At 43.7% G+C, this 23228-nt stretch overlaps 6 protein-coding genes across 7 annotated transcripts; 3 read left to right on the forward strand and 3 right to left on the reverse strand.

Moving 5' to 3' along the window:
• Nucleotides 1-3: 3 nt before the first annotated feature.
• gfm2 (GTP dependent ribosome recycling factor mitochondrial 2) lies at nt 4-5662 on the reverse strand. The gene is made up of 20 exons (XM_088435104.1): nt 5481-5662; nt 5326-5407; nt 5199-5244; nt 4961-5058; nt 4776-4901; nt 4098-4186; nt 3934-4022; nt 3795-3855; nt 3546-3728; nt 3239-3319; nt 3031-3179; nt 2812-2952; nt 2614-2713; nt 2382-2544; nt 2233-2309; nt 2026-2164; nt 1779-1961; nt 1387-1502; nt 1134-1316; nt 4-1043 (listed from the first exon to the last, which is right to left on the reverse strand). Exons 1-20 carry the CDS (start codon nt 5508-5510, stop codon nt 915-917), a joined length of 2265 nt encoding a protein of 754 aa, XP_088291230.1. The 5' UTR covers nt 5511-5662; the 3' UTR covers nt 4-914.
• A 246-nt stretch (nt 5663-5908) lies between these two features.
• On the forward strand, nt 5909-8900 carry nsa2 (NSA2 ribosome biogenesis homolog (S. cerevisiae)). Its single transcript, XM_088434620.1, has 6 exons — nt 5909-6046; nt 6586-6773; nt 7067-7217; nt 7293-7472; nt 7678-7870; nt 8717-8900. Exons 1-6 carry the CDS (start codon nt 6044-6046, stop codon nt 8782-8784), a joined length of 783 nt encoding a protein of 260 aa, XP_088290746.1. The 5' UTR covers nt 5909-6043; the 3' UTR covers nt 8785-8900.
• Nucleotides 8901-9561: 661 nt separating this feature from the next.
• Nucleotides 9562-12351, reverse strand: tor1 (torsin family 1). 2 transcript variants are annotated; one of them, XM_088434593.1, is made up of 5 exons: nt 12057-12351; nt 10803-11068; nt 10565-10740; nt 10062-10189; nt 9562-9966 (listed from the first exon to the last, which is right to left on the reverse strand). In XM_088434593.1, exons 1-5 carry the CDS (start codon nt 12253-12255, stop codon nt 9722-9724), a joined length of 1014 nt encoding a protein of 337 aa, XP_088290719.1. In that variant the 5' UTR covers nt 12256-12351; the 3' UTR covers nt 9562-9721. The 2 variants fall into 2 exon arrangements, with proteins under 2 accessions (XP_088290719.1, XP_088290718.1); XM_088434592.1 differs by lacking the exon at nt 12057-12351 and adding an exon at nt 11633-11936.
• A 197-nt stretch (nt 12352-12548) lies between these two features.
• ankra2 (ankyrin repeat family A member 2) lies at nt 12549-16540 on the forward strand. Its single transcript, XM_088434613.1, has 9 exons — nt 12549-12631; nt 12742-13120; nt 13692-13850; nt 13929-13994; nt 14709-14806; nt 14879-15004; nt 15352-15418; nt 15928-16008; nt 16325-16540. The coding sequence occupies exons 2-9, from the start codon at nt 12808-12810 to the stop codon at nt 16378-16380; spliced, it is 966 nt and encodes a 321-aa protein (XP_088290739.1). The 5' UTR covers nt 12549-12631; nt 12742-12807; the 3' UTR covers nt 16381-16540.
• A 975-nt stretch (nt 16541-17515) lies between these two features.
• On the forward strand, nt 17516-20326 carry LOC148412014 (uncharacterized). Its single transcript, XM_088434563.1, has 2 exons — nt 17516-17901; nt 18204-20326. The coding sequence occupies exon 2, from the start codon at nt 18206-18208 to the stop codon at nt 19718-19720; it is 1515 nt and encodes a 504-aa protein (XP_088290689.1). The 5' UTR covers nt 17516-17901; nt 18204-18205; the 3' UTR covers nt 19721-20326.
• A 468-nt stretch (nt 20327-20794) lies between these two features.
• LOC148412015 (uncharacterized) lies at nt 20795-23180 on the reverse strand. The gene is made up of 2 exons (XM_088434589.1): nt 22805-23180; nt 20795-22374 (listed from the first exon to the last, which is right to left on the reverse strand). The coding sequence occupies exons 1-2, from the start codon at nt 22902-22904 to the stop codon at nt 21272-21274; spliced, it is 1203 nt and encodes a 400-aa protein (XP_088290715.1). The 5' UTR covers nt 22905-23180; the 3' UTR covers nt 20795-21271.
• Between the last annotated feature and the right edge of the window lie 48 nt (nt 23181-23228).

A 23228-nucleotide genomic window follows, 5' to 3' on the forward strand; every position in this document is an offset into this window, starting at 1 on the left:
ATGTGCATTTCTTTTTTTATTTTATTTTTTTATGTTTGACAGCACGGTGGACAAGTGTTTAGCACATCCGCATCACAGTTCTGAGGTAGCAGGCTCGAATACCCCCGCCCAAAGTCACCTGCGAGAGGGACCCAATTGAGGACGTAGTAAACGGATAGCTGTAAGTAGCAACGTGACACGCGGCGGCCATTTTGGTAGAATTTTCTATAAAAAAAATAAAACATGCAATTTCAATTTGTCAGCCTATCAGAGCATAGTCTCAAAATTCTGATTTGAACAGATTTAGCTTTACTCAAGGACTGTTTTTAGGTTAAATAGATTTTATTAGATTTAAAAATGCATGTATATGTATTTTTTTTATTTAAAAGCCACAGAGAACAATGAATGATATTCTCTACCCTTTTGCAACAGGAAATATGTATTTACACAATAAAATAATCAGAATCCTCCCATTATCTTTAATGATGGGAAAATGAAGCTTCATGAAGCACTTGTCTTTTTTTAACTGCTCTCGTCGTGCTCCTCTTTTTTTTTTTTTTAATCAGTGCAGTTGAATACATTTGATTTACCCTACTTATTTGAACCGGATTGCCATCTAGAGGGGAAAAAAAAAAAGTGCTTCATGAAGCTTCATTTAGCCATCAATTAATAGGACTTAATGTTTGAAGCGCTTGAAGGCTCGAGTAAAATTATGGAAATTCATATAATCTTAAAAAAAATCTATTACTATATATACTCTATTAGGTATACTTATCATATTTACACATGATGGTAAATATTGCCGTAGGTCCAACCGTTTGGAAAACGTGTCAAATGTCACGTTGCTACGTGTACCAGCAATTGAATCAAAACAGTGTTTGAAAGTGTTTTTTTTTTTTTTTAGCCATGCTTTTTGTGTCCAAATCAGCAGCCAATCACAGCAAGCCGGCCATTCGCTTCACCAAGGTGTTCTGTTCTTGCGCGTTCATGGCCTGATAGGTGTCCAGCTCCAAGGAGAATGTGGCCTTCCCCGAGGTCAAAGTTCGCAGGACGGTGGAATAGCCCTTTGCCGTGACACAAACAAAACACATTTTTAATTTAAAAAAAAAAAAAAAAATCTGCGTGAGCCAAATCCCACAGATGTTGGCACGAACCCTGATTTCGGCCAGGGGGACGCTGGCCAGCAGCACTTTGTCCTCGTGGCGGCTCTGGACGTCCCGCACCGTCCCCCGCCTCTGGGCCAGGTCGCCCAAGACGGCGCCCAGGTATCCCTCCTCCACCGTCACCTCCATGGACATGACGGGCTCCAGGGCCTGCCCCCCGGCTAGCCTTAGAGCCTGCGTGAGACGGGACGGAGTTGGACAAGGACGCCCTTTCGTAAGACGGCGGACGTCTTGTTTCCCCAACCTTCAGCATGCAACGGGACACGCAGGCGGACACCATCGCCGGAGATGTTCCCGCCTCCGTTTCCACTCGCCGAATCAGTGTTGAGACATGCTGAAGAGGGGAGCCCAGCAGTGGACCTGCAAGGGTACCGAGTAAAATCAGTATGGAGATTCGATACCGTTTTTTCTGGCCGATACTAGAATGAGTATTTCAGTATTTTGGATACATCTTTTTTTTTTCTTGACACAAGTACAGCTCATTATGAGCAATGTTTTTTTTTTCTGACGCACGTCGGTTCGCCAATGTGTCAAACTGCCGCAATGTGGCGCCAGCTAGTGGCGAGGAGGATGGGTTGTGTTAATTATTTTGACAGATGGACTCAAATTTTGAAAAGTACTTGATAGACGGCTCACCTTGGAGGTAGGAGCCGTGCACGCCGTTCTCCACCGCCTCCCTCATTTCCTCCGACAAGTTCCCGGCGACCTCGTCCAGGAACGCCACTCGACACGAGCCGGAGGCGCGGTCCTCGCCGGGTCGGACGGCCAGCTCCACCGTCACCGCGTGTCTCCTCTCGCCCACCGTGCGGTCCAGGGTGTCTGTCCCGAAACCAAAGGCAATGCTGGCGACCCGAACGTCATCGCCGTAAAATCGAGAGCTTACCCGTGGCGGAGGCCCGGCGGAGGACGGTCTCCCGGTACGCCACCTGCAAAGGTCCCAGGTGGGTCTCGATGCCGTACTCCCTTCGTATTCGATCGTGGATGATCTCGATGTGCAGCTCGCCCATCCCGCACAAAATTGTCTGAGAAGGTCGCGAAGGACGCTTAAGTCGACGGAAAGAAAACCAAGTTTCGGCCGGGCCCATCCTACCTGTCCGGAATCCGGGTCGATCCGGACTTTGAGACTGGGGTCTTCCCTTTGGAGATTGTTCAGCGCGTTCTCGAGATCTAGATTGGCGGAAGAAAAAAAACGGAGGTTATAGAAAGTCGTTTCCGGAGAAGCCTTCGATGCGAACCGACCGTTCTGTTTGGCCATGGTCGGCGGTTCGATGGTGCAGAAGAAGACCGGGTCCGGGACCTCCACCCCGGACAGCGCCACTCCTTCCCGGCCTTCCGTCTGCGCCCGGCGGGCGGCGGCGGCCGCCGAGGCTTTGGAGGAGACCACGGTGTCTCCGGTCACCGTCTGGGGAAGAGCGCACATGCGGGATACGGACGGACGCGCGGAAGACGAGTAGCCTGCAATCAAACTCACCTGCTTGAGTCCCACCACCAGGGCGATGTTTCCCGCCGCCATTGAGGCGATTTCCACGTGCTGGTCGGCAAACGGCACCAGGAGTCTGCTCATCCTCTCGCTGGAGCCCAACGGAACACACGCTCCAAGTACTTAGATGGGTGCTGTATTTACGTTATTTATTACACGCGATATTTTGTAGTTCATTTTGGGACGTACGTGGCGTTCCTGTTGAGGTTGTGCAGCGCCGTCTGCGCCTTTAGCGTTCCCGAGTAGATGCGAAGGAAAACCAGGGGTCCGCGCCGCTTGTCGTGGACAACCTTGAAGGCCAGCGCGCACAAGTCGTCCTTGTACCAGCGCCTGGAAGTCGCCCTCGAGTCACGTTTTGAATTTAAGGTAAAAGGGGCGGGGCAACGGCTGGACGCATTTTCCACTCACACCAGATGGTGGGGTCTTTCGTCGGGGGAGGGTAGGAAGACGCTGATGGCGTCCAGGAGCGGCTGCACGCCTTTGTTGCGCAAAGAGCTTCCGCAGAGCACCGGGACGCCTTTACGGGCCAGCGTGATCCGCCGCACCGCTTCTTGGAGCTGAGGACAAAAACTCATTTGACTTACGGCAAAACAACGAAGGCCAGCCGGCGACTCACTTTTAGGTAGGGAACATCGGCAAAATTATCTCCGAAGTCGGTCAGCAGCAACTCGGCAAATTCGTCATCCAGATCCGCAAGCTGTCATCCGGAATACAACGTGAGCTTTCTGCTAACAACCCAGGCTAACTTAGCTCCGCCCCAAAATGAAAATGTTTATATGATCTTTAAACAGTTGAGATGTGTAGAAAAGGCTGATAGCAGTCTTTGTGAAAATGCTCACAATCTGAGCCTCCTTGTTCCATATTTGGGCATAACAAACATTTTTAAAAAAAACAGCGACTAGGTGAGTTTTTAAATCATGCACCTGCTCAATCAACGCGCTTCTGGCTTGCTGGACTTCCTGCAGTAGCTCCGCCTCTTCTTCCCGGGACTCGCTCAGCGGCCCGATGTCAAAAACGCGCCCGTCGTCCGTCGGCTTCCACCTCAGCCTCCGATTGGTCAGCAGGTCCACCACGCCGGAGAAGTTCCTGCCTCTGCCTAGGGGAAGCTACCAAGCAGCAATTTTTACACCCAATTCTGATTTTGATTTCAAATATTTTCCTGTTGATGTTACCTGGAGCAGGATGGGAGTGGCTTTTAACTTCTGCTTGATGCTTTCCAAGCAAAAACTGAGACTAAAGTAGGAAAAAACTTTGCTTTTCTTTGTGTGGATAAAATGTGGAAAATGAGATTTGAGTGGATGATTCCCTCACTTGGCTGTGGGCTTGTCCATTTTGTTCAGGAAGCAAACGCACGGGACATGATGCTTCTCCGCCTGCCTCCACACAGTCACGGTCTGGGCCTGATGGATCCACATTCAGCACATTTAGAAGAATTTTTTTTCTAACTTACTTTTTCAGAAGGAACTGCGAATGACCTCGACACCCGCAGACGCATCAAACACGGCGACGGCCCCGTCCAGAACCCGGAGAGCCCGCTCCACCTCCAGAGTGAAGTCCACGTGACCTGGTTGGCCGTGCACACATTTAGACAAAGTTGAAATTCATATGTATATATATATATATATATATATATATATATATATATATATCTTTTTTTTTTTTTTTTCGGGCTATAAGTCAGATCAAAAAAAAATTATGTATTTTTAATGCAGGTTTACCTTGCAATTTTTCTTCTTTTTAAGTTGGACCAGCCAACCTTTTTATTTATCAACAAATGAGTCAAAGAACAGGGAACAAAAGTAAAAAATACAAATTCAACTTTTTTTTCTGTGTGGATTTTTATTTATGACCATAATATCATTGCAGATATACCTTGCCATTTTCCTTGCTATATTTGTTCCTTTTAAGTCAGACACTTGTTTTATGTATTTACATTTTTAACAAAAGAAAAAAACTAAAGAAAAGGAAACAAAAGCGAAGTAAAATAATTGACTCTTTTTGTGGATTTTTAGTTACGACCATTTTATTGCAAGTTTACATTGCGATTTTCCTTTATATTTTTCCTTCAAAGTCAAAACAGACAAAAAATCAATATTTTTTAACAAATGAAACAATAAAAAAGAACTATACCCCCCAAACATCTGTAAAAGTACCTGGCGTGTCTATCAAGTTGATCCTGTGACCTTTCCAGTCAAAGGTCACCGCCGCTGACTGGATGGTGATGCCCCGTTCGCGCTCCTGAGCCATGAAGTCCGTCACTGTGTCGCCATCGTCCACGTCTATATAAGGGTACAATTTAGCGCCTCGTTTTTTTTTGTCTCCCGTCCCGCAAACTCACCTCCCAGCGCTCTCGTGTAGCCCGAGTAGTAAAGCATCCTCTCGGTGGTGGTGGTCTTTCCGGCGTCGATGTGGGCCATGATGCCGATGTTGCGGATCCTAAGTCAAATATGAGACCTTATGCAAAGGGTCACGACAAACGTGACCCCGATGACGTCACAACAGTTCAATAAAGTGAAAATACTCAGCCTGCAAGTGTAAAAAGAACCACTACAATTAAGGAAAACTACACTACTTACTTGGACACATCTGGGCTGACCACAGACCGCAGCGATTTCACATCATCTGTAAAAGTGTAGCGTTATGCGAACTATAACTTTTAGGGTTATTGTCGTGACAATGGCTAGAACTTGTAACACAACTTACCACCAGGAAGAAAGCTGTAACATCTCTTTGGAAACCTGCTCGGTCGCCATCTGCAGCACCGCAGAACTAATAAACACTTTCCCTGCAAAAGGACAGTGAACGTCTCACAAAACCATCAGGCGCATTGAGGATTGAATGCACGGTTCCGATCTTACCCAAATCATCTTTTTAATGTCTAATGACATTCGCAAACGAAAATACCTTCGGTCATTCTTCACACCAGAGATTTATTTCAGATTTCGCCATTATTTCGTTTACATTGCAAAATTGATTCATTTTGACATTAGACGAAAATAACAAATATTTACACTGAACGTACCATTCTTGACTGGCGTAGGTCACATTTCTATTGAGTACTACTCGCAAATACGTCCCCCTAAAAATAAATTCCACAATAACAATCGACCCCGTAAATCGTGTTTTATGTATACTTTTTAAAATCTGCTACACGTTTATTCATGGATTTGAAATGCTACAAAATAATTCACCTTTATTTAATCAATGTATTTGATTGATTTTATTCCAGAAATGTGACACACACGTTGAACAACCGGACATTTCCGGAAACAACGTGACGTACTTCCTCTAAAACTCGACTCGGGAGTAGTGACATCCAAACAACCCGAGGCTCGAGATTAAACATCAAATTGTCGACGTTCGAGTGAACTCTTACACCGGCAACAAGTTTAACGCAACACCGTAACACACACAACACAACATGGTGAGTAGACAAATGTGCTAGTCGTATTTTCTTGGTTATTTCCCACGATAAACACACCCGATGCTAATGCTAGCAAGCTTGCATGTGGCTGTTTTGAGCCCTAGCCAGCATGGGTTATAATCACATAACTGTAGAATAATATGAAGACATGCTCTAATTTATCTGATCGTCAATGAATTTAAGGTTTAACTAAACTAAACGGATTGAAGATTGAAGTAGGCTGTTTTGAGATCGAACAACTTTTTTTTCGTGATTAAAATTCTAAAACATTGTATATTCATCATGGAACATGCGCTTTTTGATTAAAACAAATAAATGTATACTCCTGAAGATATTTTAACTTTCTCAAAAGTGTTTTCCTCCAAATATAAAACTTGTTAATTCCTACCGATATTAATATAGTAATTTATCCGAATTTATTCTCATTTGAATGTCTGTGAAAATATGCAGCTATAAACATTGTCGCATCTTATAATCATCAGCTACAATCATATCACCTCGCGAGTACAATTTGCTGACTTTTTGTTGTTGTTTGACAGCCCCAGAACGAGCACATCGAGCTGCACCGCAAGCGGTATGGCTACCGCTTGGACCACCACGAGCGCAAGCGAAAGCGGGAGAGCCGTGAGGCGCACACCCGCTCGCAAAAGGCCCAAAAGATGATTGGCCTCAAGGCGAAACTCTACCACAAGCAGCGGCACGCCGAGAAGATCCAGATGAAGAAGACGTGAGTATTCTGGCAGTAATACATTTAAAAAAGGGCAATATTACTTAGTTAAGAAATGTTTTCAAGGAAAAACAGTACGTTTTTTTGTACATTTTCTGTAAATTTTCTTGATTTTTGGACTAGTCTAACATGCATTTCCACTTTTTTTCCGCCACAAAATTATGCAACTTTATTTCTCCATTTTTAATTGTGTAGTCAAAATTAGATTTGGTTTTCTTTGATTAAAATAATGTCATTGGAGTCATAAGTAATTGAGATGCAGTAGCGATAATGCAGGTGATGTGTTTGTGCAGCATCAAAATGCACGAGCTGAGGAACACCAAGCAGAAGGACAACGAGAAGACCCCCAAGGGCGCCGTGCCCGCCTACCTGCTGGACCGCGAGGGCCAGACCCGAGCCAAAGTGCTTTCCAACATGATCAAGCAGAAACGCAAAGAGAAGGCGGTGAGTCCCGCCGGCGTGCGCATCCTCCTTTCCCCTCCCCGCCGTTCTCGCTCTTGACCTCGACCCCTCCTTCAGGGCAAATGGGAGGTGCCGCTGCCCAAGGTGCGAGCCCAGGGCGAGACGGAGGTGCTGAAGGTGGTCCGGACGGGCAAACGTCAGAAGAAGGCCTGGAAGAGGCTGGTGACCAAAGTGTGCTTCGTGGGAGACGGCTTCACGCGCAAACCTCCCAAATACGAGCGCTTCATCAGGCCCATGGTGAGCCCGCAAACCGGTCGCGCCTCACAAAAAAAAAAAAAACAGGTAGTGTCCTGATCGCTGCGGAAAACCCGTTGCGTCTCCCGATTGGCGATCAATCCATAGGCGACCAATCATCTCCGTGCCGTAACCCCCAAGAAGTCACAGCCGTCACAGACAACATTCGCGCAGGTGTTTTGACGTTGTTGTGGTTTGTTGAGCGCAGGGTCTGCGCTTCAAGAAGGCGCACGTGACGCACCCCGAGCTGAAGGCCACCTTCTGCCTTCCCATCCTGGGCGTCAAGAAGAACCCGTCGTCGCCGCTCTACACCTCGCTGGGCGTCATCACCAAGGGCACGGTGGTGGAGGTCAACGTCAGCGAGCTGGGCCTGGTCACGCAGGGAGGCAAAGTCGTCTGGGGTCAGTCAAACCGCGTTTGAAAACTTTGGAAAAAAGCTTTGAAACCGCCACGTTGCCACTTTGGAGATAAACATCTCCGAGAGGTTCTGTCTGAGAACCTATATAAGGCCTCGATATTGAGTAGAAACGCACCAAAAATAGCCCAAATCACATCTTCCATTAATGTTTGACGTGGGCATTTTGGGGGTCGTTTTGGACATTTCCGGGGAGTCTGGCGAGCACTGATATGGGTAGTTTAAAACCGTTTTACAATCACAAATTATAAGTTTCAAATGAAAAGAATAGATGAAGAAATATTCAATTGTAAGGGAAATGACCTATTAGGATAGGGGGGACCGTTTTGAAAATGATCTGCCATTTTGTGCATCAAAAGTATTAGTGGTATCGATACTTGGTATCAGTCTCAAGAGTTGAGTTACTGCTCACTAACATCAAGGGATTTTGAAATTTGGCGAGTATGTCTATCATGAGTAGACTTACGAAATGTCTCCAAAAGACACAGGAAGTCAGTCGTTTTTGGTTCATTTGTGGAGATCCTTCAAAGGCAGGGATTTTGCCAGTGTGTGGTTTTTTTTTTTTTTTTCCCCTCCCCTGCAAGCCAGTTTAGTATAATAACATTTTGCACAAATTTATCATGGTTTCATGTCAAAAAGTCTTATTTAAAAAAAAATATGCCCAAAATTACACAGGAAGTCATCTTAGCTGCTATTTTAGGGCCCGAATCCACAGATCTCTATTTTGCTTATGGCAATTTTACCAGCAAAAGTCTCAAATAATTTCAAAGTCATACGTTGATGGTTTTCCAGTGAAATATCTCTAATATTTGTTGTTGTTTTTTTTCCTCAGGTAAATACGCTCAGGTGACCAACAACCCGGAAAACGACGGCTGCATAAACGCGGTCCTGCTGGTTTGAGATCTGTTCTAAACTAAAGACTGACTGATCAGGACGTGCTTCACGTCGGGACATTTTTTATTTTTTTGGGGGGGGTGCAACGTTTGATACCAATAAAGTTGATGCTGAAGCACGCACACGTGAGTACAATTTCAAAAAGGAACATCTCCATTTATTGATTTCAAGGGCTGACAATATTGGCTATTAATCGGTCAGAAGATTAGGCCAGAAATGGAACGCTCCCTCAAATGGATGCCATTTGAACTCAAAATGCACAATGGTGGCCAAGTACACAGAACCCAATCCCAAATCCTCATTCAGAACCAGAACAATAGCAAACTATTGTCAGCTGACCTTATTTTTTTTTTTTTAAATAAATTGGACCTTGACACTATTTTTTGCTTCCAAAACCAAGTATTTTAATCAATGCAGTGTTTTGAATAGCAATTGTTCTAAACCAGAAATGAGCTTTGCATAAAGCTCTACAAATGGATGGTGGGTCGCATATGGCCCCCGGGCCAAAAGATTGGACATCACCGATCTAGATTCAATTGCATCTCTTCCATGTTTTTCTCGCAAACCACAAAAAAATCATCTCTAAAATGTTCTTCTATTAGTGTTGAGTCATCCCAAAACATTGTGGATTCCAAATTAGTCTCCTTAGATGGTTCCATTCCAATTCATTGATCCCAAAATAGATTTATTACAAATAAATGGTGTATCTTTGTCGGGGAGCAGGTGAAAACAATTACACGTTTTTTTTTTTTTTGGAGTACAAAGAAAACAATTAACATGGACTTCAATGTTTCAACAACGGGAGTAGACGGGCACTTTATTTTGTTTTAGAAAACATGAATTAAGGCATAAAAGAAAACTGTTTTAAAAATGACACATTATAGACAAAAATCCTCAAGACGGAAAGTTTTTCGTCCCGCAAAAAAAGGCGCGGTGGGCGGGGTCATATGTAGTACTCCCACTTGCTGTGTATGGTCTTGCAGCCCTTGACGGAGAAGACGCGCTCGGCCTTGGGGAAGTAGAGCAGGTCGCCGGCCACCTTGGCGGCCACCTCGCCGTCGGGCTCCCGGCCCTCGGCCGTCATGGCCGCCGACGCGCACTGCACCACGTGCTGGTACTCCAGGGGCAGGAAGGGCACGAAGAAGTCCACCAGGTTCTTGTCGATCAGGCTCGTGTGCCACAGGCCGCCTGCCCGAAAAAATATTGCGAGGGGATAACATTGAAAAAGGGAACTTTACTGACAAAGACAAGAAGTTTTTTTTTTTTTTTTTTTGCCAACTCACTTCTTTTGTTGTTGAAGACGGACAGGGCCAGCGACGTCTCCACGTCCTTCAGCTCGATCTCCTCGCGACTCCTTCCCGCTTTCCAGAAGTCCAACGCGGTCTGCACGATGCTCTCGCCGCCGGCGTTGCTACGGCGACAAATCGATATCTTAACTCAAAAGTCGCCTGCAGAATTCCTAAGTCATTTTCGATTGGATTCGGAAATGTTGCTAAATTTGCATATTAAGCTAGCTGTCCTATTTGTGTCCACTCAGTGGACATTTTGTTTTTTGCTCTTTATCATTTGGACTCATTTGAGTCCTAGTGTGCTCAGTCAGGGACATCCTGGACTTTTTAATGTCCTCCCGTTTGGCTGTCTTGCTGGGCCAAAACGGACAAGGGTTTTCCACAAATCAATAGGCTGTCTCCGAGGAGGATATTATCGAAATTTTACAAGAGCAAAAAATGTCTAATTTGGATATTTAGAATTTTTCCGCGCCTCTTCTTTTGTTTGCGGGTCCCACCTGAGAAAGATGAAGATGGCTTTGCGGTAGGACACGCCGTCCACCTTGTCGTAGTAGTCCAAGTAGGGCTTGATGCTGTCAATCAGGCCCGGGTGCATCTTGTCCATCTCGTCGAAGATGAACATGGACTGAGCGCAGCTGCTCACGTTGCCTTTGATCCACTGCTGCAGTTGTGTCTGCCGCCACAAGGGGGAAGCTGACAAACCGGAAGCGGGTTTTTCGCCGCGGGCAGGCGTACCTTGTAGGTGTCCATCTGGGCGGCGTGCGGAAAGTGCAGCTCGGCGGTGAAGACGTGCACAAACTTGCTGTCCATGCCCTCCTTGTAAATATTTTGGGCGATGAGCGCGCTGGCAAAGTTCTTGCCCGTGCCGGTCCAGCCGTGCAAAGACAGAACCAGCGGTTTCTTTGGGTTGGCGTTGTTCATGAAGCCGCTCAGCGCCTTGGAGATGATGTGCGACGCCAAGTGCTGCCCGAACAGCTTGGTGTTCAGGTCCTCCTCCAGACCTGCGAGCACAAACCGTGCTAAACTATTCACTTTGGAGAAAAGGTAGTGATGGCGGCAAAAAAAAACAAAACTTGGTGAAGCACCCGGGATCCATTTTTGCTCTTCTAGATGGTGCACTTGGTTTAAAATAAACATTCAAGTAGAAATGTATTACGTCTTTGAACCATGAGCGCCATCATGAGGCGGGAAATCGATCACAAGTGCTTCCTGAAGCTTTCTTTAATCAATCAAGCCCAGAGGGAGTTTTAAAACAAAGCATGACTACCTTAAACCTCAAATGAAAAATGTTTAAAGAAATCTTCAAAATAAGATTAAACAAGACCGAAAATGCAAATGATTGAAGCTACAGCGTGGCAGCCGTTAGGGACCTATGAAAAACAAATAAAACAAACGAAGGGGATTTATACTAACTATTTTTGTATCGCTACGATGCAGATAACGAATTCGATATCGGTTATATCGATACTCATATCGATCCGCATTTGTCAATATGGATACTCATGCTGGTAGTGGTTTTAAAAATGCATCCATAGATTCGGGAACAAAATGAAAGAGAATCTCACCAGTGGCGTTGAAGGCGATCCATTTTGGATCGCATGTTTCGCATAAATAGTTATAAATGGATCGGCTCAATAGGGCGCCTACACTGACCACAAAAGTGGTCGTGATAGGGTCGAAAGCACCGGCTAGAATCGCAACGCTCGACAAAGTGTGCAGCCACAAACATGCGCGCGCGGCTTTCATCGTCGAACGCCGAATTTCAACACTTTGGGCGTTCGATAAACGAACATAGCGCCCAAAACGAAACTGGAAAGCGGGTAAACTAGCATTTAGCTCCGGCCAGCCTGACGCGTCCGCATACGTCATCAATTCGCGACAAACACTCCCGTGTTGAACAAGTTTGGGAAACAAAAATCGCGTGACAAATAAAAGACACGGTGACATTCCTGTGAATTAAAACGGAATAAACGCGAGTGTTGGGGTCACCGGTTTTGTTGAAAGCGATCCACTCGGGGCGGCAGCACTCGTGGAAGTAGTAAAAGATGTTCTGGTAGCTGGCTAAAAAGCCCGTGAGAGCGGCCGCCATGCCCACCGCGAGGCTGGTGCTGATGGGCTCGATGGCCGCCGAGCCGGCCGAGCAAAGCAGAAGCAGCAGCGGCAACGACAGCACGACGTGGCGCCTCATCTCGGACCACTTCTATTTCTTCCAAGTCCACATCCAACCGCGGTTAATAGTTACACAGCATCGGAAGTCGCGCTTGCGATTGCCGGAAGTAGATGTTGAACTTTTCCGGTAGCCTCCTCGGTTTATTTTATAATTGTTTTGTATGATAATAACACCTCCATACACGTCATGTCTGGTGTACATAAGCGGAACACAAAACGCACACAACATATCGACATAAAACAGAATTACAGAATTCGGCCGTCATGTTTCGTTTTTCCTGTAGTTCGCCCTATTGTCCACAGGGAGGCGCGCAATCGGTTACCAATGTTGCCGGAAAACGAAGAAGTGTCAGAAACAAGATGGCACCGTCAATCCAGTAAAGCCTATTGTAAAGGTGCTGTTTCGTTTTCTCAATAATAACACCTATTTTTGTTTTATTTAACTATTTTTATGACCGCTTTCTGCATTTTATTTATCTAACTTACCGATTATTTGTCTATTTAGGAACTATGTGACCTAGCACCTCGGGCTGTTTTGACAACGGTGCCATCTGCAGTCGGTGGCAGAGAAATGGACATCGTCTCCGGCTCGGCGTCCGCGGGGACCCCCGGCGCCATATCCGACGACATGGAGGGCTTGGGCGGTGGCGGTGGCGGCGTCCTGCCCCACCTGGGCACCATCAAAACGGAGCAGGGGCTGCCGATGAGCGGCGCGGACGAGGCGGGCAACCCCAACGTGGCCATGGGCATCAAGTTCATCCTGCCCAACCGATTCGACATGAACGTCTGCTCCAGGTTCGTCAAGTCGCTCAACGAGGAGGACAGCAAGAACATCCAAGATCAGGTCAACTCCGACCTGGAGGTCGCCTCCGTGCTTTTCAAAGGTTAGAACAACGATGAAAATGCTTCACTGCATTCTTACTTGTAAAATGATTCTACAAGTTGCGTTGGAATCTTAGTGAAACGCACACTTTAACTTAAAACGTTACTTTGAAACCCTGAACCTATTTTGAAACCATAATTTGAAACCCTCAACTTATTTCAAAACCATTTGACAGCCTGGTCCTATTTTAAGACCCACATTTTAAACATTAACTGGCATTCAAACCTCCAAATTTGAAACCTTAGCCATAGATTCAAACCCAAATTTAAAAGCATAGTCTTACTGCAAACACCCATCAGAAACCCTAACCCAATTATTAAAGGCCTAATTTGAAACCTTAACCCACTTCGAAACCCAAAGCCTCGTAATTTGGAATCCTAATCCTCGTTTAATGTCCTAATTTGAAACCGTGACCCGAGCTTAAAACCTTCATTTAAAATCTTAAGGCGACTTCTAAAACCCAATTTGAAGCATTAACCCTTCTTCAAATAGAAATTTGAAACCTTACCGTCGCTCTAAAAGCCCTAATTTGGAGCTTCAAGCCTACTTCAAAACCCTAATTGCATTGTCAGCCGAGTGCAACATCCAGACGTCGGCGTCGGCGGGCATCCAGGTTCGCCACGTCTACACGCCGTCCACCACCAAGCACTTCTCGCCCATCAAGCAGTCCACCACGCTCACCAACAAGCACCGCGGCAACGAGGTCTCGTCCACGCCGCTCCTCGTCCACTGTAGGTCCGCCGCACCCCCTACGGCGCACCTCGCCCCCCCTTTTACATTTCGCCCTCTTTGCTTTTCTGTCTCGCCAGCGTTGTCCATCCATCAGCTGGCGGCCCAAGGCGAGATGGTCTTTCTGGCCAGCAGGATTGAGCAAGGTAACTTCGGACCTTCATTTGTTGGAAATTTTCTTAAGTGGAGTGGCTTTTTACATGTAAATAGACTAATCGGTTCCGAGGCCCCAAAAAATGCTCCTAAACCAAAGATCGTTTGGGCCATGTTTTTTTGTTTTTAACTTAAACCTATTAAACACAGTAAAAATCAATAAAGCAAGTAGTCAATAATATGTGTACATTTAGAAGTAGAAACTAGGAGTACCGAACCGTAATTGATTACTCAAGTGTGTGTCGGGTAACTACCAAACTAATCCATTACTTTAGTACTTAACTCATTAAACTGATCAAGTACTTTGTACAGGAATTACTTTTGGGACTTTGGTACCTAAAGGTAGGCACTTTACTTCATACATTGATTTTGTTCTCACCAAAATAATCAATTACTTTAGTAATTTTGGCTGTTAAAATGCTAGTATTTTTAGTATCCAAAAAATGGATTACTTTAGTAATTAAGTAGATGATGTTGATGCTGGAGGTGTTAAAATAACTAAGTAAATAATAATCTTAATAATAATAATTCAATATTAATAATAATAACAATATGAATTTACATTGCTGTTAATTCCTTTAGCACTCTTATGGGTATTTGCATTGTGTGTTAGCATTCAGCTATTCCAGTTTAGTCGATCTAAAATCGGTCACGTTTTGCACGTCCTAAAGTGATATATATATAATTTTTATTTTTTTTTCTTAAAGAGACTGTGATCAACGCACAAGACGATGAAGGCTTCACTCCCCTCATGTGGGCGGCGGCTCACGGCCAGATCGCCGTGGTGGAGTTTCTGCTCCAAAACGTGAGACGCTGCCCTAACGATAAGAAATTTTTTTTGAAAATCATGAGAATAATCCTAATTTTGTGCACGCAGGGCGCCGATCCCAATTTGTTGGCTAAAGGACGCGAGAGCGCTTTATCGCTGGCGTGCAGCAAGGGTTACACCGACATCGTCAAGATGCTCATCGACTGTGGCGTCGACGTCAACGAGTACGACTGGGTCGGTCGCTCAAACACACGCACGCACACACACGAAAAATTGATGAATTTGGAGAAGTTAATACAATGTAACTGCAATTGCGTCTAAATTGAATTGAAATCAATTTTTTTTTTTGCTTGACTGGCACTAATCCTCTTCCATTAAAAAAAAATATCGGCTAAAATAAAAAGGACTTTTTTTTTATAGGTTTTAGTTCTTGTTTGTTCTTTTTTCCTGATTTATGTTTTGTTTGTCAAAATAACATTGTCACGACAAATTGAATCGAAATGAAGTTGAAGAAAAAAGACATAAAAGACAAATATGTATTTGAGGACACGTCTCATGCTGGTTTGTCTCGCCGCTTTCAGAACGGAGGAGCCCCGTTGCTCTACGCCGTCCACGGCAATCACATTCGCTGCGTCGAGCTCCTCCTAGGTAAACACACACACCGTCGCGGAGAAACGTAGCTTCACGAAGCACGTGTGATATTTGTTCACTCCTCTAGGGGGCACTGTCGGTCCAAAGAGGCAGGTGGAAATTCCATACATTTCCACAACACTAGTTTTTATTTTTTAACAGCAGGAGCTCCGTCTATAGAAGAGAAGAATACAACACAGGTGCTTCATGAAGCTTCATCTTCTAGTGCTTCATGAAGCACTTGTGATTTTTTTTAACTCCTCTAGATGGCACTCTTGGTTCAAAGAGGCAGAAAAGCCAATGAAATTCCACTGCACTAGTGTTTATTATTAAACCAAGAACTCCAACTGGAGGACTAACAAAAAAATATCAAGTGCTTCATGAAGCTTCATTTTCCCATCACTTGTGAAAAATAGATGACTTCATAAAGCTGTGAAACCAAGGTGCAGTTTTAAAACAAAGAACACAGACTTGAGTTGGATTTAAGCTTGATGTGGGACTTTTATTTTATTTTTCTCTCCCACCAGAGAGCGGCGCCGATCCTACTGTCGAGTCCGACTCCGGTTTCAATGCCATGGACATGGCCGTAGCCATGGGACATCGCAACGGTGCGTCACCCCAAAACATAAAACACCTACACAGACGAAATGAGAAGGAAAAGTTGGATGACAATTTAGCGATGTGAAAATGAAGCTTCATGAAGCATCTGTGTTATTTTTCACTCCTCTAGATGGTGCTGTTGGTTGAAAAAATATATTCTATATCCCCAGACTCTTGGAATTAAGAGTGCCAGCTAGAGGAGTCAAAAGTAATCACAAGTGCTTCATGAAGCTTTGTTTATCCATCACTACATGACATGTCTTGTGGCGGCGGCTAAGCGCTAATGCTACTTGTGTGTGTGTGTGTGTGTTTGTGTGTGTGCAGTTCAACAGGTTATGGAAGCGCATCTGCTGCGGTTGCTGATGGCCATCCGAGAGTGATTAACATTTGCTGTGTTGGTTTTCCGCACAGGTTATTTATTTCATTTGTGATGTGTAGTGATGGGAAACTCATGAAGCACCTGTTGTTTTGTTTTATTTTATTGACTCTTTTAGATGGTGCTCTTGGATTAAAAATACAGTCTAGTGCATTGGAAATGTATTGGATAGTCCCTTGCTTCTTTGACCCTACAGTGCCATACAGAGGAGAAAAAAATCACAAGTGTTTCATGAAGCTTCGTTTAGCCATTGTTAATGAAAGGCTTTTAATTGTAACTCAGTTTTGACTTGAATCGTGCGTTTTCATTGCGCGAATAAAAATTGCAACAGAAGTTTTAAGATGAAATACGTTACTGAAAATTAATTGTATTTCAGACATTTAATGAGTTGGTTTCCTCATTTAAAATAAAAGTGAATTTTTAACTCGTGGCAATTTGCACTATAAGTTTTTCCTCAAAGACAATTACAGTATAAATAAAAAAACAAATTAAAAAAAAATTTCTCTCCAAATGCAGCATCAACATATTTTCAACACATTACAGTCCGATTGTTAGAATACTGCACCAACACCAAAGTAATATACCCGACTGCTGGTCGTGGGCAGTGCCCCCTGGTGGCAAGTAAAATAGCAGCTCAAAATCATTAATTAAATATCTTCTTCTGTCTCCCTTTGTTTACCTGGAGAAAAATAAAAACTTCAGACAATAAGCCTATATGGACTGTAAGATGCAGGGATCAAAGCAGAAGAAAAAAGTCATGCGTTATAATCTGGCTTGGCGTCTTATTTGAGCACGGCATCCGGAGCTGCATGGAGTGGGCCATCGGGAAATCCTCATCGAACATCTGGACTCCGGAACTTCAAATATGTGCTGACGCACCTTTTGGCTGTGTAATTGATTATGAGCATCATCTACGAATCCCTTATTTTCAAATGTACAACCATTAAAGTTGAGACCTTAATCACTTAAAACTAATCTTCGCAACATAGGCCTGGTATATATATATATATTTAATACAATTTCCCAAAATACAATGGTACAATATTTCCAAAAAGGGCATATTTGCCTAAATTTCAATTAAGGTGATGATTCTTTTCGTATCATGGAGTATGTCCAAATGGACTTGCCGTAGACTGCGAGATGCGGAGCGGCCCGGGAAAAGGCCATTTTATTTTTTACGAATCCACACGGGTTGAAAAAAAAAAAAAGTCGTCCTGAATTTGAATTGAATGTTCCAATGCATTGCCACCGAATATCCATATCTACTTTTATTGTCATCAAATTGCCTTTTTTGGTCCAAGTCTTGTGTTTATCTTGTTATTTTAGCTTAGCTTGCTAGCTGCTAACAACGCACGCGGATTTGTCGGTTCAGCAGATTTCGTGCGAGCGTAAAGTGTGATTAAAAATCGTGTGAAAATGTCCGCAAAAGCTCAAGTCAATCTCGAAGAGGACCTTTGTTGATCAAAGAGGAGAAGGAGCGACAAGAAGATCAACTGCTAGCATCCCCTTGAGTTCAACACGCCAGGTTTGTCACTTGCCACTTTTCGAACAATTCCCCGTGTTTGTTTTCTTACAGTTTCTTACCTGGGCACGTTTGATTTCACATTTTTGACATGCATTTTCGGGTCCAAACAAAGGATAACGAATCTTTTTTTTTTTGGTCCGAACTTGTTTCACTGAAATAATCACATAATTGAATGAATATAAATATAAATAATATATAAATAACAGTGTTTTGGGGGCATCTGACACCCTAAATATAAAATACAAACAGCGAAGTCACGACACAATGGCTTTACTATACAAAGTGTGTCTTTTTTTCCGCAGACATGAGTGAAGAATATCAAAGTCCTGAATGGCAGGAGCAAGAGTTGCCCAGCATTAAAGTGGAGGCGGCGGAGAGTCCTGGTGACAAACGAGACAAGAAGCTGCAGCACCCCAACATCAAAATAGAGGAGCTGCCACCATACTTCAAAGAGGAAGGAGATTTCACAGAATTGCCAGTGACTGTCCTTGTGAAGATTGAAGATGAAGGACGGTATGAGGAGACCAAAGGGGCGGAGCCTCCAAGCAACATCTCCAGTCAACACGCGCCAACAGAAATTGAGCACGGTGGAGGTTCGCAAGCAATCAACTGGTTAGCTCCAATGTCAGATGGTGAAGACACATCGTCACATTCCCCTCACGCCGATGACAATGATGAAGAGTGGGAGGGGAAGATGACACATCGCACTGACAGCAAAGATTGGAAATGTTCTCAGTGTAGGAAAAACTTCGGCTCTAAGTCTGATTTAGAAAGACATATGTTTTGCCACACCGGTGAGAAACCTTTTGCCTGTTCAGTGTGTGGTAAAAAGTTTTCTCTTAAGGGACACTTAAAAGTACACGCAAGAACCCACACTGGTGAGAAACCTTTTGCATGTTTGGATTGTGGTCAAATGTTTTCTAGAAAGGACAAACTAAAAGTACATGGAAGAACACACACTGGCGAGAAACCTTTCGCCTGTTCGGTTTGTGGTCAAAGATTTGCTGTTAAGGACCACTTAAATGGACACACAAGAACCCACACTGGGGAGAAACCTTTTGCCTGTTTGGCTTGTGGTCAAAGGTTTACTAGACAGGTAAGCCTGAGACGTCACGCAAGAACCCACACTGGTGAGAAACCCTTTGCTTGTTCGCTTTGTGGTAAAACATTCAATTTGAAGACAATCTTAACCAGACACACAAGAACCCACACTGGTGAGAAACCTTTTGCCTGTTCGGTGTGTGGTAGAGCGTTTTCTCAAACTACGCATTTAAGAGAACACGCAAGAATCCACAATGGTGAGAAACCTTTTGCTTGTTTGGTTTGTGGTCAAAGCTTTGCTAACCAGGGAAACTTGAGACGTCACGCACAAACCCACACTGGTGAGAAACATTTTGCCTGTTCGATTTGTGGTAAAAAATTCAACTTGAAGACAACCTTAACCACACACATAAGAACCCACACCGGTGAGAAGCCTTTTGCCTGTTTGGTTTGCGGTCAAAGCTTTTCTAGAGAGGGAAGCCTGAGACGTCACACACAAACCCACACCGGTGAGAAACATTTTGCCTGTTCAATTTGTGGAAAAAAATTCAACTTGAAGATAACTTTAACCAGACACATAAGAACCCACACCGGTGAGAAGCCTTTTTCCTGTTTGGTTTGTGGTCAAAAGTTTTCTCGACAGGGAAGCCTGAGACGACACACAAAAATCCACAGTGGTGAGAAACCTTTTGCCTGTTCACTTTGTGGTCAAAAATTCCAAAGTGAGGATCTAGCAAAAAGGCACAAGTGTGCCGTTGAGCTAGGAAGTGATCAGTGAAGCTGTATATGATATAATTTTGTTACATTAATGTTCAAGGAAAAGCACTTTTTTTTTTTTTTGGTTACCTACGTGAAGGTAATGAATGATATGTGTATTCATCATGTGTTTTGTGTATTCTTGACTCCTTACCTGCCGAGTTGTTACAGAAATTTAGCTGACTGCCACAACAGGTGAATGCCCATTAATAACGTTTGCCCTGATTTTTTTACATAAATGTATACAGTAATACCTCGCTGTATCGCGGTTCATCTCTCACGGGTTCGCTGCTTCACGGATTTTTTGCAGTGTGGATATTTTTTACAGCGCATCGTGCTCTGAATCCTGATTGGCTCAGGGGCTTTACTGTTGTCTCGAAATAAAATACTGACGCTGTACTGTATTGGTTTTTCACTTGTCAATTTATTACGAAAGGCAAGAGGATCCTAAAGCTTGCCTTCGTCTCTCCTGTGCCCGTGTGCGCTCAGCTCAGCTCACACGTTACAAACGTGTGGGTTGATTGTTGTCCTTTTTTTTGTTTCCTGACAGCAGATTCGTCACAAACCCCATGGAAATTGTTACACTGCTTTACTGTTCTGTTCGTCAATAAACACGCGAGACAAATCACTTGTTTTTTGTTTCCTGGCAGCAGATTCGTCACAAGCCCCACGGGAATAGTAGAACTGCCTAACTGTTCTGTTTGTCAATAAACACGCGAGACAAATCGTCCAGATTGTCAGCAAGAAATTATAAACAAAGAAAAAAAATGAATAAGGATTAAAATAAGTGTCGCGGTCGGGACTTGAATCTGAGACGCAGAGGAATAAAGAAATACTGCATGCGTGGACGCGTTATACACTACAATTAAACCCGAAAAAAAATCCATTTGGAACACATTTGTTTTAATACCTTCTGAGGGATTTAAAATTGTCATCTACTGAAATTAAGAAAAATATGCTAAATACTTTTGGAATTACACACGCAAGGCTACTTTATTGACATAGTGCAGAGAATACCAGAATAATTGTCAACATTGCAGGTGTTGTCCATAACTTGTGTTATGACAATTGTCACAATAAATTAAAAACATTAACGTAGGAATGACAAGCAAGTCAACTTTATTTACACAGTGCACAGTTACAAATACGTTTAAAACATTTGAAAAAGAAAAACAGATGGTTGCTAAAGTGAGGCATACTAATATGTTGAAATTATTTAAAATGTGAAAACACATTTAACAAATTCCAGCCGTTGTATCATTTTTTCAGTGTAGACACACACCTTGGAATGTAGCCAGCCTGTGATTTAGGTCAATATACGCTGAAAAAGGCCACAACTTCCATATCAGAAGTAAATACATAAAGTAAATACATAAATATATAATATATAATAAAATGGTAAAAATACATACTATTTAAACAAAGATTGACAACTTAAAAAAATGTGCACTAGAAAGACTTCAATAAGAAATGTGAAGAACTAAACAAAACCAACCCTATAAACTATAAAAGAGGTCTGCACAATATTTAATTTTATTAAAAGATAAACGCAAAAATGACATCATAGAAAGCTTTACTGATCACTGCTATTTTCAACAGCACACTTGTGCAGCTTTGCTAGATCCTCAGTTTGGAATCTTTGACCACAAACCGAACAGGCAAAAGGTTTCTCAACGATGTGGGTTCTTGTGTGTCGCCTCAGGACTCCCTGTCTAGAAAACCTTTGTCCACAAACCAAACATGTAAAAGGTGTTTCGCCAGTGTGGCTTCTTGTGTGTTCTTTTAGGGTTCCCTTTCTAGTAAACCTGTGACCGCAAACTGAACAAGCAAACGGTTTCACACCAGTATGCATTCTTTTATGTACTTTTAGGTTTTGCTTTCTTGTAAACTTTTGACCACAATTTGAACAAGGAAAAGGTTTCTCATCAGTGTGAATTCTGGTGTGTAGTCTCAAGTAGCTAGTTTGATTCAATCTTTGCCCAGAAACTGAACAGGCGGAAGGTTTCTCACCGGGGTGGGTTTGTGTGTGGCGTCTCAAATTTCCCTGTCTCGAAAACCTTTGACCACAAACCAAACACGCAAAAGGTTTCTCACCGGTGTGGGTCATAATGTGTGCTTTTAGTTGGGAATTATGAGAACATTTCTGACCACAAACCAAACAAACAAAAGGTTTCTCACCAGTGTGGCACATCATATGTCTTTTCAAATCTGACTTGTAGTCAAATGTTTTGCCGCACTGAGAACATTTCCAACACTTGCTAATAGGGTTAGGCGTCATCTCACCTTCCCACTCCACATCATCGACATCAGTATGAGAAGAGTGTGATGTTGTGTCTTCGCCATCTGAGATTGGAGCTAACCATCCGTTTGCTTGTGATCCTCCACCGCGCTTGCCATTTATTTCAGTTGTCAAATGTTGAATTTTGCTAGGAGGCTCCGCCTCTTTCTCCTCTTCATCTACACCTCCTTCTTCGGTCTTCAAAAGCACAACAGTCACTGGCAACTCTGAGAAATCTCCCTCCTCTTTTATGCATGGTGGCATCTGCTCCTCTTTATACATGTTGGGTTGCTGCGGCAGCTCCTCCTTTTTGCCACTAGGGGGCTGTAACTCCCCCCGTTTAACGCCAGGCAACTTTCGCTCCTGCCACTGGGGATCAAGATATTTTTCACTCACATCTGCGTGGTACAAGACAACATGGTTTAGTTAATTTTGCTGTTTGTATATAAAATTGAGAGTTGTCAGATGGCCCGCGTGAACAAAAGAAAGAAAGAAAGCACTCCATAAAATATTTATTAAATTGCGTATTTTTTTCAGTGTATAAATGCGATTACATTCATGAAATAGATTTTACATTCGGGGGGATATTCAATTTCATAATAACGTGTGTACAAATCCGTATTACTATACACCCGGTGACAAATGATAGTTCTTTATCTTTGCTTTGAACCTGGAAGTTGTGGGTACTCGAGGCCGCAAGGGAAAAATGTCACCAGGGGTCACCATCAGACGCATACAGTCCACATTGTAGCATGGTCTCACTTAAGATTGTGTTCTAAATAAACCAAGAAATATTGCTCAAAAGTAGTGAATGTGCAAGTGACAAACCTAATCGTCGTAACACAACTCGAGGCTGCATGGAGAGCTTTTCTTGTCGCTCCTTCTCCTCTTGGGCTCCATCAAGTTCCTCTTCGATCTTCACTTTCATTCCTTCGCACGTTTTTCGCTCGAGTTGATGACACTTCAAGCTTGCATTTGATGCCCGCCGTGTCTGCTGTATAGGCGCGTCTGCATTGTTAGCGGCTACTAAGCTAAGCTAAGCAAAACAAGGCCAAAAGGTTTCAACGAACGTGAGATGACTTGAACCGCACACGAAGATGCAAAATTGGCATTGAATTGCAATAAAGTAGAGACGGAAACTTCAGTTCGAATTCAGGACATCTTTTGTTTGACGCGTTTGGGATGCCTGGCCAGTGGCCATCCGCCTACTTCCGGTACATGTCAGGCAACAATTGAAACACTGCCCCTTAGC

Source organism: Hippichthys cyanospilos, chromosome 15, assembly GCF_059441005.1.
Source record: "Hippichthys cyanospilos isolate Australia breed blue-spotted pipefish chromosome 15, RoL_Hcya_1.0, whole genome shotgun sequence".
Classification (NCBI taxonomy): Eukaryota; Metazoa; Chordata; class Actinopteri; order Syngnathiformes; family Syngnathidae; genus Hippichthys; species Hippichthys cyanospilos.